The sequence below is a fragment of the Silurus aristotelis genome, assembly GCF_946808225.1.
Source record: "Silurus aristotelis genome assembly, chromosome: 16".
Lineage (NCBI taxonomy): Eukaryota > Metazoa > Chordata > Actinopteri > Siluriformes > Siluridae > Silurus > Silurus aristotelis.
In genome coordinates this window covers 18,365,727-18,384,432 of record NC_139589.1, presented here as the reverse complement: position 1 = coordinate 18,384,432, position 18,706 = coordinate 18,365,727, and the positions used below count along the sequence as shown (strand labels likewise).

Below are 18,706 nucleotides of genomic sequence, written 5' to 3'. Positions count from 1 at the left end.
TTAAAGGTCTTTTGTTTGAGCCTGAACTCAAATTATGTCCTGTGTGGAGTTTCAGATGTTCTTGCTGTGTTCATGTAAGTTTCCACTCTTCCCAAAACATACACATAGTGGTGATGGCTGAACTGCCAATGTAAAATAACGTGCACATGACGCAGGTCCCATTTTGCATGAATGCCAGGACTGGGCAGTACCACTTCTTTACTTCTGGATCAAGACCACTAGTTGATATTGATGCCACGATATCAATATTTACAATCAACATTTTTTCCTGCGATTTTATAGTGTTTATTTATAGTTTTTGGAAGCGCTCATTATTAGCATTAAATAATACCACGTTCATAGAATTAATATCACATTCAAACATTTTACATTCATTTCACTTTAAACGTTTTGGTGAAGTAACAAGAATATGTCGACATCTTGAGCCTCTTTCTTCTTTGACTGTTTAACTCTCCTGCTTTTAGTGAGAAAAACAATCTCTCAGAAGGTCCAGGTGAAGCAGCGATCCCAAGATAAATGACTGAGTGACAGAATGCTGACTTGCTTGTAGGAGAAACGGAGGGCCAGCGGAAGAAGAAATAGTTCAGTTCAATAAATATTCAACTCCCTTGATCGATATTTTTAAAGTCAGTCTTTGATTCTCTCGAAAACTTTAGGATTGATTCACCTTGAGTTCAATGCTCCTGAGATGCCTGTGCATAACAGAGTAACGGATGTCGATCACTTGTAATCACTCAGCCAACATTCCCAAAGAGAATGTTGATCATGAGGTGTTGAATAGTATTTAAACGCACAGGTTGCCATGCGTCATTAATTAAAACATGCATACGGACCAATTTATGTGAAAACAGTTTCAAGATCAGTGTCAAAAAAAAGAATGCTCTGTCATAAAACTAGAAGGAAACATGTTTATTGCATCAGGTCAGGCATAGATTCACACATGCCAGTGTGCCATTTTACCATGGACATCCACACAGTCAATAAATTATTATTATTTTTTACTTTACATAGAAGACCCGAGAGTGAAAAAGCAGATCTGAAGACAGTTGACTGAAAGCAAGAGGACAACATGCCCAGCATTGAGTTTCCTTAATGCCTTAAAGAAAATATATGGAGTTATATATTAGTATGCGTTAAACACGATTAATGCAGATAAAGTAAAGTAATAGACTTCTTGGTCAAAATCTAGAAATCTAGAATCCCCCCACCCCCTAGAATCTCACCTTGCATTGTCTACAAATTATGTAGCGCACAAGCACACTCTGGTGGTTTATTACAGTATTGCACATTAATACTTGGCCGGAAAAGTGCACTTTGTTAAGCCTGGTTTATTTAAGACTTCATCACAGTAATGGAGATTTACATCCATGTGTACTGAGAGCAGAGAACAATTCCTAAGTGCTCTCCAGCCACAGTTACGATTCCATCCAACTTAATGTGCCAGGATGCACACTGGGATGTAGTGAACGTTCCAGACATTTGCCTCAAAAGAAAAACAGGAGGGGGGGGCTAAGACATTGTTCTGTACAAAACCTGTATTACAAAAAGACACATTCTTAAAATATATACAATAAATTGCAAAATAATCAACTCAGAACATTATATGAATGTTCCTAATTTCTGAGTAATTTTCGAGACAGTATTTGATATGAGTATTTCAACTCGGCAGAAAATAAAAAACTATTTCCCGTGTATCTTGAAAACATTAAAAATTGAAATAAAAGTAGCAACAGGTTGATCCTGTTTGCTGACTTTGCAAACAAAAATAAGCACTTAAAATTTGTTTTTTGTTTTTTTACAAATTAGACTATCCACATAAAAGGTATATAAGAGAAAGAAATTACGAAATGCACGGATTTTTTTTTTTGGGCATAGATTGTGATGAATTTTTGTATAAAAAAATAAAAAAATACACCAAACTTAACAAATTTTTTTACTTCTGTACATGAAGACAAATTGCTAAAATAAAACCGATTAGCATTTTCTTGGGTACAATGCTAACATCATTTTTGGTCAAAATGTCTAGAGGAAGACACCGGACGCCGTACACGAATCCTTCAGCTCACGTTAGAAGCGCGTTTACACTTGAGGGCTTCTGCGAAATGCAGAGTCATTTAGGCAAAAGAAGTGTCCAGCAAAGATAAACGCAAATTATCTCCTGTGTGCCCTGGATGACCCTGAAGAGGTCGAATAGTGATTTTTGGGATATCGTTCTGAAGTTGAACGAGAGAAATGAGCAGAGCTTTGGTGAAGCCGAGAGTCTGGAACACCGTGACTTGGTAGCCTGGGGCGAGTAAAACCTTGGTCTCCACGGTCCTGCTCTCTCCTTGGATGATAATCCACTGGCTGACGTGGGTCTTTAGGTCTATTGTGCATTCGATCTCTTTGCCAATCAGAGTGGGGGGGGATAGAGGTTTGGAGAGGGGGGTGTGAGTAACTACGAGAGAGTCGATTTGGTTTCAGCACCTTAATCGTGACCTCATGAAAGTTGGGCTCAGATGCTGGTATTATAATCCCACGTTGCCCTGCGTCGTCTATCAGTGCACCCCAATCGCCATTCTCCTATAAGAAGGTTAAAAAAAAGGAGAAAAAAAAAGTTAACCTTCACGATTTTGGCCACAGGGAAAGCTCAATTTTAAAAGACAGTGGCATGTGACCAAAGCTAATGCAAATGACATAGAAACAACTAATCTTTAAAAAAAAAAACACCTGCTAGAATGATAATCTGACCCAGTTCTGGGGTTCATGTAATCATCTGTGTTCTTTTTTTTTACCTTGAGCGTGCGGAGATGTCCGAGAATAAACAAACTATACTTTGCTCTAGTTATCGTCACGTTCATCCTCTGACGATTAGCAACAAACCTGTGTTAAGAATAAAAACAGACATACTTTAGTATGTGCATGATAATATTTGCTCTGCTTGTGCCGTGTGCACTGTGTGTAAAATCAGTCCTACCCAATGGAGCCATTTTCATCGCTGGCTCTTACACAAGACACGATGGTGCAGTCGATTTCACGGCCTTGGAACCCATCCACCGTGTCCACCTCCACTCTGTCCAAAGAAATTAGCTTAGATTAGGTACACACCGATTTCACAATGGCTTGTTTGAATCAGACTGTTAACAGCACATCTTAAGAAAATCAGTAGCTCTAGTTGTGGACAGTAATGAAGGATAATGTAGTTCGTAACTGTACTTAACTGTACTAGCTTTACTTATCTTACTCTTTACTCAACTGCACTTAGCGAAAACGTTTAGTCGTTAATTTTATGAGTGCATAAAAACGTAACTGGTTAAGCAAACCACTAATCAGGGTAGAGCGTGCGCTCCGTTTTGGACTTGTTTTGATTGACTTATTACCAACAGAGTTCAGCATCAGTTCAACAGCAAGCCTTATTTGCAAATTTTTTTTTTTGTAGATATTTTGAATTAGATTTTTTTTATTTTTTTTATTTTGGGCTCATGATCATTTAAATAAACATCAGTGTTTGACTCATTAATATCGTTCTAGTAATAGATTGGTGTGCTAAGAGTAACAGTTCACATAAACTGAGTTAATTAAACAAAGAGTCTTAAAATATTATAATAGGAACATTACAGCCAAAATAAAAATCACAGTACTTTGGATACTTAAGTACATTTGAAGGCAAATAGTTTTTTTATTTTTATACATGTAAAAGTTTAAAGGGAGCACTTTTACCGCAGTTATATTTTACCTACTGTATCTCCACTTTAACTTAAGTACATGTTTTGTGCACTTTATCTCTATGTGAATAAGAGCTACTGAGTGGTGGATAATGGCCAAATTCACAAAATGTACACAGGCTCTATTTTAATAATGTACCGTGTAACACACAGCAATAAGTATTGCAATGATAAGCTGCATTATAAAAATGGTCCTTCGCGGTGGTGCAGAATTTCTAACAATACAATGAGTATAGTAAAGTGAAAAAGATTTCACTTTACTATCAAGAAGGGAATGTTTTCGCTCTCAGTGAGCCTTTTGCCTTACTGTATGCATTTTTTAAATTTCTTGCACGGTTCCTGTTCAAGGGCACGCATGATGAGCTGTTTCTGGGCGTTATATGGAGTGATGATTCCAACACGCATTGGCTGTTTCTCTTTGCGCAAGGCATGGTTCTCTCCAAACATCTTATAAAGCTGCACCACCAGCTTGACTTCCTTCAAGTTACTAAATGAACTGATTGGGAAGGGGAAAAAAAAGGAGAGAGAGAGAGAGAGAGAGAGAGAGAGAGAGAGAGAGAGAGAGAGAGAGAGAGAGAGAGAGAGAGAGAGAGAGAGAGAGAGAGAGAGAGAGAGAGAGAGAGAGAGAGAGAGAGAGAGAGAGAGAGAGAGAGAGAGAGAGAGAGAGAGAGAGAGAGAGAGAGAGAGAGAGAGAGAGAGAGAGAGAGTTAAAATAGTTAGAAATTCCCTGGTCATACTAAACAGTCACACAGTGGTTGTTAAATGTTGTGCATAATAGTAAGTGTGTATGTAGGACTTCATTTCAAACCCCCTTCCAAAATAGATCTGAGCAATCTCATCTGTGTCTGTACAGATATACAACCAATCCCACCCTTCCCCATAGTAAGGGTTCCAAATCCTGCCAGTTCCCAAAGTCAGCACAAGCAAGCCTGTTAAACTATACATTTTTTTTTATAACATGCCATCAGATGTAGATGGAAATGTCACATACTATATATTAATTTTATATTCTAACAGTGTTCGATTATTTTATTAGAACTGCTGTATGAAAGCAATATCACACTCACAATCAGTTATATTGAATATCTGTGATACGAATGCATGTGTGTCTATAGTGAATCAAAGCCTCGCTACATAGTACAACCGCACTCTTGCTTGTGAACTCAATAATGGTTCTTAACAGATTTAACATCAGTTTACTTGATTAAAAAAAAGGTCACTTATTGGCTTATAGGCTATTTCAATAAATCCTAAAACATGTCTTTTTAGTCTATATTTGAAATACTACTAGAGTAGATACACTGCATGGACAGGTTTGGAAACACCGGACTTTAAAATTTGTATATGCTTTTTGGACACACTGCTTTGCATTTAGTCCCCATTTACTGCTATATTAACCTCCACATATTTGGGAAGATGTTCTACTAGATTTCGGAGTGCATTGATGGAGGGTGGGCAGGCATGTGGTGTAGTCAGCATCCCAATTCATTCCAAAGGTGTTCAATAGGTTGAGGTCAAAACTCTATAGCAGGCTACTAAAGATCTTTCGTTACAACCCATTTAAATATGTTCGTGAAGCTCTCTTTGTGCACAGGTGCATCTTCATGCTGAAACAGGTTTCAGTCTTCTAGTTCAAGTGACGTGAAAATTCAATGCTACCGCATCCAAAGACAGCCTTTACAATTGTGAGCTTAAAATCTTGTGGTAAAAGTTTGAGGAGGAAACACATATGACTGCAAAAATAAGGTGCCCCAATATTTTTGTCCACACAGCTAAAGTCACAAAGAGTAGTGAAACACGATTCAAATTCAATACCGCATTTTAAGCCAATTTTTCCTCTTAGGTCCTTTTCCCCTTAACTTACTCTCTCTCTTTGCTTTCTTTTCCATCAGTCACATCAAACACTCTGTAGGGCTCAAACGGCCAGGAGACTGAGCACAACTTATTAGCAGTTTCACTATGGGGAAAAAACAAACAAAAAAACCCACACACGTTATAATAAAAAGACACCTCCACTTAAAAGTATATCTTTTAAAAACCTACTGAAAGGCAAACACTAGGACATAGTAATATAGACAGTTACAACAGAGTACAGGTAGCCCCTGACTTATGATGGAGACCCATTCTGATTAAAATATTGTAATTTCAGACCTGGTCGAGACTACCCAGGAGTCTAAAAAATGGTGATCAGTATGGGGTACTATACATTCATTCATTCATTCATTCATTTTCTCGCGCTTATCCGTAATTCGGGTCGCGGGGGCAGCAGTCTAAGCAGACCCCCGCCTTCGACTGCTGCCCAATCCTCACAGCACCGTCCCTTACGGTCCCTCCTGCAGGTGGTGAGCCCACGGGAAGGGGGTACTATACAGTTTAATTATTTTTATATGCTATAAAAACGAACATTAAATAAAAAAAGCAAACATTTGTTCTGGAGATGGAACTAGTGGATGACTAGGTAAGGCAGATATTAAGGGTGCAATACTAATCATTGCTCTAACAGATGTGTGTGGGAGAGGATTAGAGCTCTTACGGGTCACTTTTCAGTTCATTGACGTAGATGTACTTTGATGGGAACTTGCAAATATCTGGGTGCATGCGGTACTGGACGCTAAGGAAGACTCTAGAGGGCAGGTGTGTATTCTGGCGATTAAGGTCCTTCCAAACTCGAGCCATCAGTGACTGGTCATAGCCCAGGTCTTTGGCTGTCTAGAAATCATGAAACATACACAAACAGGAAGAATCTTAAAGTTGGGAAAAAAGAATCCTGCTGGGTTGCTGTTTTGTTCAGGCAGTTATCAACAAATCTTCATTTATTCGGGGCGGGGGTTGATAATCTAATAAACAAGGATTTTGTTTTCTTTTAGAATTGTGGCGTAAGTTTTCTACCCAAGAACATAACACATCTTGGCAATTTGGCAATTTTTAGGCAGGTTTGGATGTTTTTTGCATTTTCTTTTCCATCCAGGAACCCATGTGGACCATGGGTTTTCAAGAGAGGGTCTGTAGTGGTACTGCAAGGGGTCCGCCAATTAATGTTTAATATGAAAACCATGAAAGACAAAATATATAATTATTACGTTCAAGTTCTATTAAACCTAAAGCTGATGTTCATGTAAAAAGAAAATGTATTAAACTGCAAACCTATTAAAATAAAAGACAAGTGTGAAGAACTTAATAAAAAAATTTTTTTTTTTTGTGTGTATTTGAAAATACACAGACGATGCATGTACAACATGGTTCCAATTGTCTAAACGTAATAGAACTAGTGTAATATGGCCATATTTGACATTTTCTATCAAGAATGTCCTTTCCCCATGACTATCGCCTAAGGGGTCCTTGACCCGAAAAATGTTGAAGACCCCTGATCTAGACAAATAACAAAAATGTCAGATGCAGAGGGTGAGCAATAATTACTACATTTTTGTTAGATCTCTTGCCAGCCACAATGATAACCTGTGTAATTTCTTGTGGGCCTTGGCTTCAGCATTCAATTAATTCCCATAGCAACATCTGATCTTTATTCAAGGTTATAATGAGAGAATATGAGTGTTATAATGTGAAGTTCTTTTGATAAATTTTGTGCTTCTTAAAACGTCTGCAGTTGTCTCTCACTTGGACTTTTAGCAACCAGCAAAGTTCAACAGATCAGACATGATTTATCTTTAGCTTTCATTTGACAATAATATTCAATTATAACATGGGTGTGTCAAATAAATGAAATCTGGTAAGTGGTGAAAATTTTGTTTTGTTTGACAGATTATTCTAATCGGCAATACCTTGGATATGACAGTGGGGGTGAGCTGCATGTTGTCGCCCACCAGGATCAGGTTTTGGCATCGATAAAGCAAAGGGATCAACGTTTCTGTTTCTTTAGCTTGTCCAGCCTACAAATGTACACACAAAACACTTAAGTAAATGGTCACAACTTGCATATTTATAAATGCATAAAACCCTTACTTGTTACTTCAAAGATCTTGTGTTTTTATGTTTTAAACAAGTGAACAAACCTCATCTACAATGACGCAGCTAAACGGTTCGTGCCCAAGGTGCCGGAAAGCAGATTCAAGGAGGGTACTGCCACTTGTGCTCAGCGTGCAGCAGATCACATGAGCCTCAAGTATGAGACGTGACTGCTCCTCCTGCTTTTTATTACGATACTAAAAATGAAAAGTGAGAGGCAAAAGGAAAAGCAAGAGGGCAAAGAAGAAGAAATAAAATGAGGAAAAAACAATAGAAAAAAAAAAAAAGGCACGTTCGTTAGGAAAAAAATTAATAGTTGAGAAATCTAAAGATTATATAACCAAGCACAATAATAACAAATGGCAGAATGTAAAACGTGAGGAATAAGCAGTAATACTTATACATCGAATGTAAATAAAAGAGATGTTTTTTTTTCGAGGCGAAAGTAAATGTTTTTAATTAGGTGTGAGAAACGAGGAAATCATAAATATGTAAAACAGCAGAAAAAAAAAATCATTGGTGCTCCCCTGCCCACTTTCCAGGACTTGTACCATACAAGAAACAGAAACCAGGTCAGGAAAAATCACTACTGACTCTTCGCACCCTGGACACAACATCTTTTAGCTTCTCTCTTCTGGCAGGCGCTACAGAACTTTGTTCACCAAAACTGCCAGGCACAGGAACAGTTTCTTTTCCCAGACAATCAGCCTCATTAACAACTCACTATAAATATATTCCCTACTTCATATCATATCTATAAGCACTGCACTATTGGAACTGTCAGTCATCTCATTATCCGTATATATGTTACACACACTATGGCTGCTATATATTGTACAAAGTTCTAAAGTAACTCTTTATCGTACCTGACACACGATACTGTCATTTGCACTACCATGCACTCACACACTATGTACATTACTGATCTGCCAGATAATCTCTAATCCCTATTTAATACTCATACTGTCTATATTGTCTCACATTGTCTGTTTTTGTCTGTTTTTGTCTTGTATAGGCCAAGCTGAATGTATAGTTTTATTTATGTCTGTACTTTGAGAGTCACCAACAGCTAAAACCAAATTCCTTGTGTGTGTCAACCACTTGGCCAATAAACCTGATTCTGATGTAAATTAGGAAGAGGAGGAGGGAAGCAAGACTTTCACTAAAGAAAGAGAAACTGGTGGAATATGTGGATGAGGTACAAGCAGAGGAGGAGCCTCTGATATGTAAATTCTTAGAAAGTACAAAAAAAAAGAGGGGGTTTTTTTGGATTTGAATTTGCACTTGCATGCTACTGTGATTTGAGAAGTGCCTCTTGAAGATCTCATTTAAGACATGCTGATTGACTGCCAGAAAGCATTTCACTCTCTCTTATCCACAGCTGGAAAATTTATTTATTTGTATACTAATCGGATAATTGAAGTTTGAATTTTAATTGTATTAAGTTGGTTATTAACTAGACTAAGGTGAATCCTGCGAATGGGTTACGAGGCCGACAGATGCAAACATAGATGACGAACAAATTAGGACCCCATGCATCAATGACTGATCACTGAACATAAACAAAGAAGTGTTCTTTTAGGAAAAAAAAAAAAATAGTAATTAGGTATACCTCCTTTAGTGGTCTGCTGAGTTTTTGCCTTTCCTTCATGAAATTCATCTTTTTGAAATTCAGCTGTTCAAACTGCAAAAGAAGAGAAGAAAACAGTAGTTAAAGGATCTTGAGACGTGGCTCCTGAGTGGCACAACAAGAAAAATAACACCCTTTTGCCATGAAATCAAAAGTTTCATTCCGGACAGTTTCACAACCATTTATGTTTGGGATCTTATGTTCAATTGAAAAACAAACCAAAAAAAAAGGTTACTGTCTGTACATCCTCTTTTAACTTATGAGTGATTGTCCGGGATTGCCTGAATGGATTGACATTAGGCTGGCAAAAATCTCTGTGTCTATAATTCTGAACTTGCTGACCACATAGCAGGGAATATATATACACCATATAACATTTTTACATCAAAAATATTGGAAATCTGTATTAAAGGACCAAAATGTGCAGTAGTGTCTCACCATGGCTGATTTCTTGTCTGTCTTGGCACAGTCCTGAGACATCAATTCAATCAACCTGTCCAGGTTCTCACGCTTTTTTTCTAAATCAGGCCTTTGTTGCGTCTTCTCTGCACAAAGAATTGCACAAAAGAAACCAATGATACAAACTAGTATCTATTATATTGTAATAAGTCATGATGGAATTGCATTAATGTCATCATTTAAACTGTAAAACCTTTTACATATAAATATTTCTGATTTGATTTGCTATTAGTGCAATTGTTCCTGATGCCAGGTTCAGTGGGCTTGGGGGTCCAATTAACAAATTACTATGTGAATTCTGCTCTGTTTGATTAAACCACCCATGTGAAAGCCCAATAAAGAGACGTTGCAAAAACCAACTCATATTCCTACTGATCAGATCATTAAAATGTGATATGCATCAGGGTAAATTTTTATTTGCACATATAACTATACCAGTGTTCATTTCCAATAACAGCTTGTAATAACTTGTGGCTTACAGAGAAACAATGTATTAATTTAAAAGTTGAAAGAATTACTTGTGTTTCATACTCAGTGTTTGTTAAACACTAGTCTAAACTGATCTACTTAACTAGAAGCAGACAAGGTTTTTGTTAGAATAGTTTTTCCTGCTTGAATGTACATGCATGCTTTTTACTCACCCAATGCTTTCCTGGTCTGGCTGTCGAGACTAAAGCCTTTCAGCTGCTCAGAGATTGTCCTCTCGCTCCCAAGGCGCACCAGGTTGATGTCACCACAGGTGCCTGTGCACACAATCATTTTAGAAAAGCGGTGTGTAAATCTTTAAATAAGAAAACAAAGTAAAAATGTTAAACCAGATTGATTAAAAATATAAACGGAACTGAATGTCACAGATTTGTATTTGGGACACCAACAAAACACTTTACAAAAACTGCTCACACACAGACACTTTTTTTTTTTTTTTTTTACATATACACTATATTGCCAAAAGTACTGGGTCACCTAGTCATAAGTGTGGCATGTGATTTTTGAGCATTGCATTTCACATTTAGTCCCAATTTGCTCTTAAAGTTCCTTCCAGTCTTCTGGTAAGATGTTCCACTAGATTTTGGAGTGTGCTTATCAGCCACATGGGTATTATGAAAAGCAGGTACTGATGTAGGTGAGAAGACCTAGGGTGCAGTCAGCATTCACATTCATCCCAAAGGTGTTTAGTAGGGAGGAGATCAGAGCGCTATAGCAGGCCAATCAAGATCTTCCTCTCCAAAACATGTAGACCATATCTTCAAGGAGCTCACTTTGTGCACAGGGGCATTGCCATGCTGGAACAGGTTTGGGTTTCCAAGTTCAAGTGAATGCAAAATTGTATTATAGTGCATCTAAAAGACATCCTATACAATTGAGTGCCTCCAGCTTTGTGGTAACAGTTTGAAAAAGAACCACATATGGCAGCTAAGGTCAGGTGACCCAAAATGTTCGGAAATATAGTGTGTATATACATATAAGTGAAAGTGGTTTTTGCATCAATGGCCATAAAATATTTACTTTATTTCCCTAAGTGGCATAAAAGCCACTTCAATATAAAAAAATATTGAAATTAAATGAGGGGAATGAAATTGGTTTGACAGTATCTACTGCATCCAAATGATCATTAAAAGCAAGCACTTCACACAAACATTACATTGATTATTATCATCAATATATTTGTTTTAACTCAAAGCATCCTGACCATCTTGTGGCCTCCCCCATGCTAACGGATATACACTTTTGAAGTTAACACTACATCGGGGTCCCCAAACCTTTTCTTTCCTGACACACAATTTATCATTTCTTAATTTTTTTCATTAAAGACATTACAGGTCTGTAACAGATAATGACATGGTCCAGAGTGACTACCGGTATTATAGTGGAGATTTTAATACAATTTTAATGTATTTATTATAACTCCTAATACCAAATTCGTTAATTATTATATTTACGCACCATACAGACAAATAAGCATCACTTTTCAAGAGATATTTAGCCTATTAAAAGAGCATTATGACCATCATAGTGACATTTTTCATATTCATTGCTATTGATATCAAAACTTACCTACTTATGTATATTACCTACTAGATTAATACACTAATTAATAAATTATAAATATTTTCATTTATCTCACGTGTAAAAACAAACAGCACGTTGTGTCAGTAGTTCACCTCTAGAGGCCGCTCTCGTAACGACAGCAAACCGGAAGCCAGAAAAACTATCGATATGTATTTGTGTTGATAGCCGATTGTTCCAGCAATAAACTCTGGTTTTTCCTCAATCTCTATTAATTACTAAGGGAATTTTAGTTTGAAAGTCAAACTATATTATCAAGCGCAAATATGAGTAAAACATTTAAAATTACATTTTTAAAATATGTCTCTGACATTGTTTAGAGGGCCTGTTCCAAATGTGGGGGGCGGGCCATCGTTTGAGGATCCCTGCACTACATAATCGCTTCACAATAACAGAAAAGCATGTGGCTGTGCGTATGGATTACTAGTAACCTTGTGGATTACTGATGTCCAAGCACTTTTCTTTGAAGGCAGGAATGATTTTTCTCATCAAGTTGTCAATGGCTGCATTAGATGGAGCGCAGAGTAGAATTCTCGTTCTGTGAGACTTGATATTGCGACCCATCGAAGGTCTCGCGCCATCCTAAAGAGTTAAAAACACAAAACCAAATTAAGCCTCCATTCTATCCTATAGAGATATGTAGATATATGGAAAGGGATGAGAGTAAATAGCAGAACATTTTGTAAGAACATTTCAGCTAAATTTAAAAAATAAATAAATAAAAATAAAGACATACACAGAGAAGTCTGTGCAGCATCCCAACTATGATTTTGCTTTTGCCAGTCCCTGGTGGCCCATGTATTAACAATATCTTTGGGGTATTTTGCTTCCTTTTCACCATCGCAACACCACAGCTTATTGCTCGGGCCTGGTCTCCATTATATTCCTAAAGGAAGAAAAGACATTTACAATTAATTAAATATTATATTAGACTAGCAGGGAATCTCTTGCAATTTAAAAAAATATGGTGTCTGGTGCCACGTTCACTAAAAAAGTACATTTAATGTTAAATGAATAGTCTGATTAATTTCTGAATTCACTATACCCAGGACACCACTGAACACTACAATGTGATTTGAATTTGATTTGAATGTATACAATTTTTTTTTTTTTTTTTTTTTTTAAACACACTAGATATAAATCACACAAATTACACACAATGAGATTGTTATGCACAATAGTTACACACACTAAGAAAACTGCCAAAGTGAGCAATGAACATGGCTGTCAGGCAAGTAAAACTTGATTTGTACTAAATGTTATTTATTTATTTATTTTAAAGCGAGTGTTACATGGTTTGTTTAAGAGGGTACACTGATCAGTTATAACATTATGACCACTTGCCTAATTTACTGCTTTTAACACATCAACTTTAAGGACAACATGTTCATTTGCTGCTGAAGGGGATAGTGTTTTTCAAATCACCAGTCATAATGTCAAAATCTTTTGGCATCACAACCACCAATTCTGATCTCGGTCTTTTACTTGCCATTTTTACTTTTTTATTAAATGTATTACTTTTGTTGATATCTATCCATGACGATGAACGCCAAAAGAACTTCCAGAACCAACTGTGCTCTAACCTAGGGATGCTCATCATTTACTTACAGGCAAATCTAGGCTTGGGAGATTGTCTAGGCAGGGTGCAAAATACTTGATGTCTGGCTTGATCACTGGATCCAACATCTTGCTCCTCTGTAGCAAACACAGTGCTCGGAACTCCCGCAGCGTACTGATCAGGGAGCCAATCACTTCACAGCGTACAGGTTGGGTGTTAACAGAGGACACGTTACCACGAGTCTGAATGATAAGTTTCAGTGTGGAGGGCTGCCCTACAAGTGAAAAAATTTTTTTAAAATATATTCCAAAATACATCCTGTTCATGAGTATTAGTAGATTCTCGCTGTCTACTGCTCACAGGCGTGTATACAAAAAGTGCGTATACACAAACAAACCCTTCTTACTCTCAAATCGGAATCCAATAGCATTACTATTGCATAATTAAAACCAACATGCGCAACAAACACAGACCTTCATTGCTCATCACGGTGTATCGCGACACGCATCCAAAGTGGACAGTCGTCTCCGTGGAATCCGGTTCGTCGTTCGCATATGCGCCTACGTTCGCCGGCAGCCAGAGGAGTACAAGGTCTTCTTCTTTAGGATACAACTGCTTCTTCTCCTGCTCAGGATTAAGGCTGGCTACACAATAAACACATTTCGCTCCAGTTAGATATGTATAGCATCAGAAAAAAAGCCAATCATATGCAGCATTACAGAACACAGACAGATACAGGTCAAGAGCTTTAGTAAAAGATCACATCAAACATCACAGCGGGGGAAAAGTGATCTATGATCTTATTTCGGTGTTGTTAAAACAAAGTTATTTGGCTCATGATAATTTTAATAGATATCAGTGCTTGACTAACTACCATTCTATTAATAGATCGTTGCGCTAGGAGTAACAGACTTTTTACACAAGCCGAGTTGATTAAGCAAAAATGATAATTGGAACATTATAGCCATAATAAATCATTGTACTTTGGACACTTAAGTACATGTTAAGGGCAAATTCTTTCAATGTTTACTTCTGTAAAAGAACAAAAAAGAACACTTTTATTGAATTAATATTTTACCTACTGTATCGTGACCTTTACTCAAATACATCGTTTGTGTACTTCGTCAAACATTAAGGTAGAAAGACTACTGCCCCAAAAGACCACAGGGAGGGCCATTGAAAACACTGAAAACTGGAATCTTGGGCTACAGAGGACAAGCTCATGAAGACTAGAGAGTCAAAGATCGGAAGAACCTTAAAGCCCATCCACCACATCAATCCTGAAAATCACCACAAACCAGACTGGTGATTCTTCTGTGACCACACCAAACAAAAAGGTCTTGTTCTTCTTCAATGTTCTGTTTAAACTTCAGATTGTTAGCTGTGAGCTGGCTTTGAAATACACAAACCAGCCCATTTGTCACCAGCAACTATTCTGATATTTAATGTGATTATTAATTGATGATGTGACCCGTATCTGTCAGATCTTAAGCAATGCAATGCTACCATATGACTGACCGGCTTAATAACAGGATGGGAACAAGTGTTCAGTGCTTGATGTGCATGCAAAATTCTTTGTAAACGAATTTGTAGACGAATGCACCTGTGAAGCTCGCACTGGCAATGCGACTGATGTAATCAAAGTGCTGGATCTTGAGTTCTATTTTGATGTTCTTATCGGTAAGCCAATTATTGGCCATCTAAAGAGGGAGAAAAAAACAAAAAAACCACTATTAGAACTATTTTCAAACAAAAAAAAAAGAAATTTGAAAGGCAAATTAAAAGGTAATAAACAAGGAATGAAGGAATATGAGGCCTTTTGGTTTCAATAACAAAAAAGATCTATGGTTGTGTATAGTGGTTACAGCTTAAACTTTTACTCTTAAAAATGAATGCATCGAATTCAGCAAGAAAATTGTAGAAACATTGTGTACAGTGAAATAAAAAAATAAATAAAAACTCACCTCCTCAAACGTATTAATAAGCAATAGGGGGTAAAATATTTCGAAGTACTCCTTGTGGTTAGAGAAATTTGTTGGCACTTCCTTAAGGGGGAATGGACACAAGTCCTTGGGTGTCCCAAACGCTGTATAGTTCTCGAACATGCAGTACTCCCACTTTAAAATGGCCTGCTTCAGGTAGGATGGATCGAACATTGGAGAATGTTCAGACCTTCGATCTCGAGCCACAGTTGGTGTTCGAATTGATGACGGTGTTTCTGGTCTGGAATAGGTTTTAAAGGAAGGTACATAGGGAGCAGGAGTTTCAAGAGAAAGTGGTGACTTGGAAGCCTGATTCAGAGTATGCGGGGTGGGTCTAGGGGGGAGAGGTTGGCGAAACTCGGCCTGTGTTGTGGATTTCAGAGGTGGGGGTGGGGGTGGCATTGCCGGTGGTGGTCTTGCAACCTTGGCTTTAGCAAAATGAGCAGGAGGTGGAGGGTTTGATACTTTTCCAATCTCTTTAGCCAAAGAGGCACTGCGGGAACTTGATGTGTAGATTTTCGTCGTCGAAGGCTTTGTTTTTTTCGGACCCTCTGTCGACATGCTCGGTTTTACGAACATTTGGTCATTTGTAGATATCTCGATGGATTTCTGAGGCTTGTTACCAGGATTAAAAGGCTCATTCGTTTTTTCTTTAAAAAGATTTGGTTGATTGCCAGATTCCATGCGTGCACAGCCTTGAATCATTAAATTCTTGCCATAATCCTCAATTTGCTCCATTTGTGAGCATAACTCCATGTCTGTTGGTTCGTTTTGGGTAAGGTATGTCCATTCATTATCATCTTGGTTTTCATCTATGGCTTCTGCACCCTCTGCCGTTGAACCACAACCAGCATTGGTTTGAAAGGAGCTCAACTCCTTACTTTTACGATTCTCCACCTTATTATTTACTTCATTTTTGTTATCTGACAAACTAGTATTGACCTGATTGACACCCATTTTACTGTCTATCCTTTGGTCAGGGTCGGGCTGAGAACAGGGAAGGAAATTGTAATCATCTTCCTCGTCGCTTGGCTCATCCATGCTTTCAGATTTTGATTTGGGAAAGGTATCTGGCACAGGACATTTATTTGATTTGACAACAGCAGCAGTCTGCCTATAGTATTGCAAATCTTGTGAGGAAAGCAACTTCTTCCCTTTCTTCACAACGGCCTTCTTTTGACGGACTCTTTTTGACTTCTGTTGTTGCTCAATATTCATATTCTGGCCATGTGATCGAAGTTGAGCTACTATGGTAGAGGAACGCTGGGAAAGCTCAAAAGCTTTCCTTTCCTTCTTTTTCAACCCTAAAAGCTCTGGTGCACATTCGGGTGCAACACGTACGCGATCTTTTTTTGGAGGCACTATAGCAGGTTTGGATAGTGAACGCACGACAGAGTGCACAGAAGAGCCTCTCGAGGAGGAAGCAGTAGAGGATGAAGCCATTGTGGAAGAACATGGTTTTACAGGCTCTAGAGATATGGCTTTAAGTAGCCTGCAATGTTTCTTGACTGTCTGAATCGGGGCTTCAGTAATAGGAGGTTTTCTGCTCAGCTGTTGCTTGACTTTATCAATTCGGCCATGTTTTTCAGTGTGTTTTTCAGAGTGCTTGGACTGAATAAATCCAGATTTCTCATCAGAAGATGGTTTTGGTGGCACTTGCATGCTGGATGAAGTTGGTTCCTGTGGCTGTTGGTGCTGATGGATTTGAGCCTCCACTTGCACACAGGCTTGCTCAATGTCTTGGTCTGAGATGGGTTGAGTCCCCATGGGCTCCACATCATAAATAACACGTGCTTTGGACTCAATGCCAAGTTTCTGCTTTTTGGTCACAATTGGGACGCCAAGTTGCGGCTCATCCCAGGCAGATGCAATGTCTTCTTGGGTTTCACACTCAAATACTTGTGAGTCACTAAAATCATCAAAAACACGGCCTGGGCTCTTAGCAAATTCAAAGTCCAAAGATGGACCAGGTACTACCCTGTTTTCTAATGCCGTTTTTTCGTTCGAAGATTCATCATCACTGCTGAACAACGGTTGGGCATAATGCTTTTCAGCAGACTTTCGAGATCTTTTCAGCTGACGCCTGAAAACATCAAGAGGCTGGTCATCATCGTCGTTTAAATCCCTTTTCCTGCACTTGCTAAGTGATGCAGAGTCTTGGACCTTAGATTGGCGAACAGAGCTCTGAGGACTGACACCTGAGGAATGTTCAATCTTTTTCAAGCCACTGCATTCACCTCGTTCATCCTCAGTCTCACATCTTCTCTTAGCAATGGCTTGTATCCTGGAAAGTTTCTGACCTTCATTCAACTTTGATTTGATTTCCTGCATTTTTTCCTTGTCTGCTGTTAACTGGCTTATCTTAAGAGGAGGTTTATTTTCTGAAATCGGTATTGGATTAGGAGGTTCGTTCTTTGATTTAATTTCGTCACATCTAATTTGACATTCATCATCAAACAGTGGTTCATCCTTAATAAAATGAACTGTATCCCTAGGGCCACTCGGACCAACCTCTGCGTCTTTGGTTTGCGGCTGCTGCAGAGGTAATTGCAGTGCGGAGTTTGTAAAGGAAATTACATGTTCTGACGGATCGGATGGTGGTGTTGGTGGAGCGCATAAAACATCATTTGAAACAGGCCTGTCGGATATGGCTTTCACAAGCTTGACTAAGCATTTCTTAAGATTCTCATATTCTGGTTTGGGAAGATTCCACCCTCTAGCAGAGACACGTAAGTGTTTGTTAATTAGGTCCAGAAAATGTGCAGACTCTGGAACTGTTCCTGTTCGTCCCCCTTCTTTCAAGATGGAGCGAATCAACTTAATGCAAGCGTGACTCATTGCGCCGATACCAATTGCTGGCATATGGGTCCCTCGAGCATAATGCGAAGTAAGTGAACTGACCCCTCTCCGATCTTGAACTCTGGTATTATAAAGGTCATCAGAAAGGGTGGCACACTGCATTACGATATCTACCCATATATGGGTAAAATAGGACAGCATTTCCATGCAGCCTTTACTTAGGTGCAGCTTAATTATATCCAAAAGGATGCGGATGAAGAACTCCGTGACTTTATCGCATGTGTGTGTCCGCCCATAGAGCAAATCCTTGATGTTGATGTTGTTATCCAGATAGTGAATAACTTCCCCGATGTAGATGCTATTAAGCATGTTCAACTCCATGATCGAGCGAACAAAAGGAATGAACCAAAGAAAGGTGCTCCCGTATACACGCATGCCTTGGCCCATTTCAGTCTGCAAAACATTAACCAGGCAGCTCATTTCTTCAAAAATCTCATTGCCACTGGTGTCATTATTGCCAGATGACCAGTCTGATGACTGCAGG

The 18,706-nt window shown here is 38.4% G+C and overlaps 1 protein-coding gene across 1 annotated transcript in view; it reads right to left on the bottom strand.

The window, feature by feature from the left end:
- Positions 1–888: 888 nt before the first annotated feature.
- The window catches only part of setx (senataxin), a 32,767-nt gene continuing 14,949 nt past the window's right edge, over positions 889–18,706 (bottom strand). The window contains exons 9-25 of the mRNA XM_083563934.1: positions 15,346–18,699; positions 14,985–15,081; positions 13,855–14,025; positions 13,432–13,655; positions 12,560–12,709; positions 12,255–12,405; positions 10,398–10,499; positions 9,736–9,842; positions 9,280–9,351; positions 7,715–7,864; positions 7,484–7,591; positions 6,238–6,413; positions 5,569–5,661; positions 4,012–4,200; positions 2,957–3,052; positions 2,775–2,862; positions 889–2,562 (exon numbers count right to left, since the gene is read on the bottom strand). Coding sequence (XP_083420060.1) covers positions 2,152–2,562; positions 2,775–2,862; positions 2,957–3,052; positions 4,012–4,200; positions 5,569–5,661; positions 6,238–6,413; positions 7,484–7,591; positions 7,715–7,864; positions 9,280–9,351; positions 9,736–9,842; positions 10,398–10,499; positions 12,255–12,405; positions 12,560–12,709; positions 13,432–13,655; positions 13,855–14,025; positions 14,985–15,081; positions 15,346–18,699 — 5,739 coding nt within the window. The 3' untranslated portion in view covers positions 889–2,151. The remainder of the gene's footprint in view (positions 2,563–2,774; positions 2,863–2,956; positions 3,053–4,011; positions 4,201–5,568; positions 5,662–6,237; positions 6,414–7,483; positions 7,592–7,714; positions 7,865–9,279; positions 9,352–9,735; positions 9,843–10,397; positions 10,500–12,254; positions 12,406–12,559; positions 12,710–13,431; positions 13,656–13,854; positions 14,026–14,984; positions 15,082–15,345; positions 18,700–18,706) is intronic.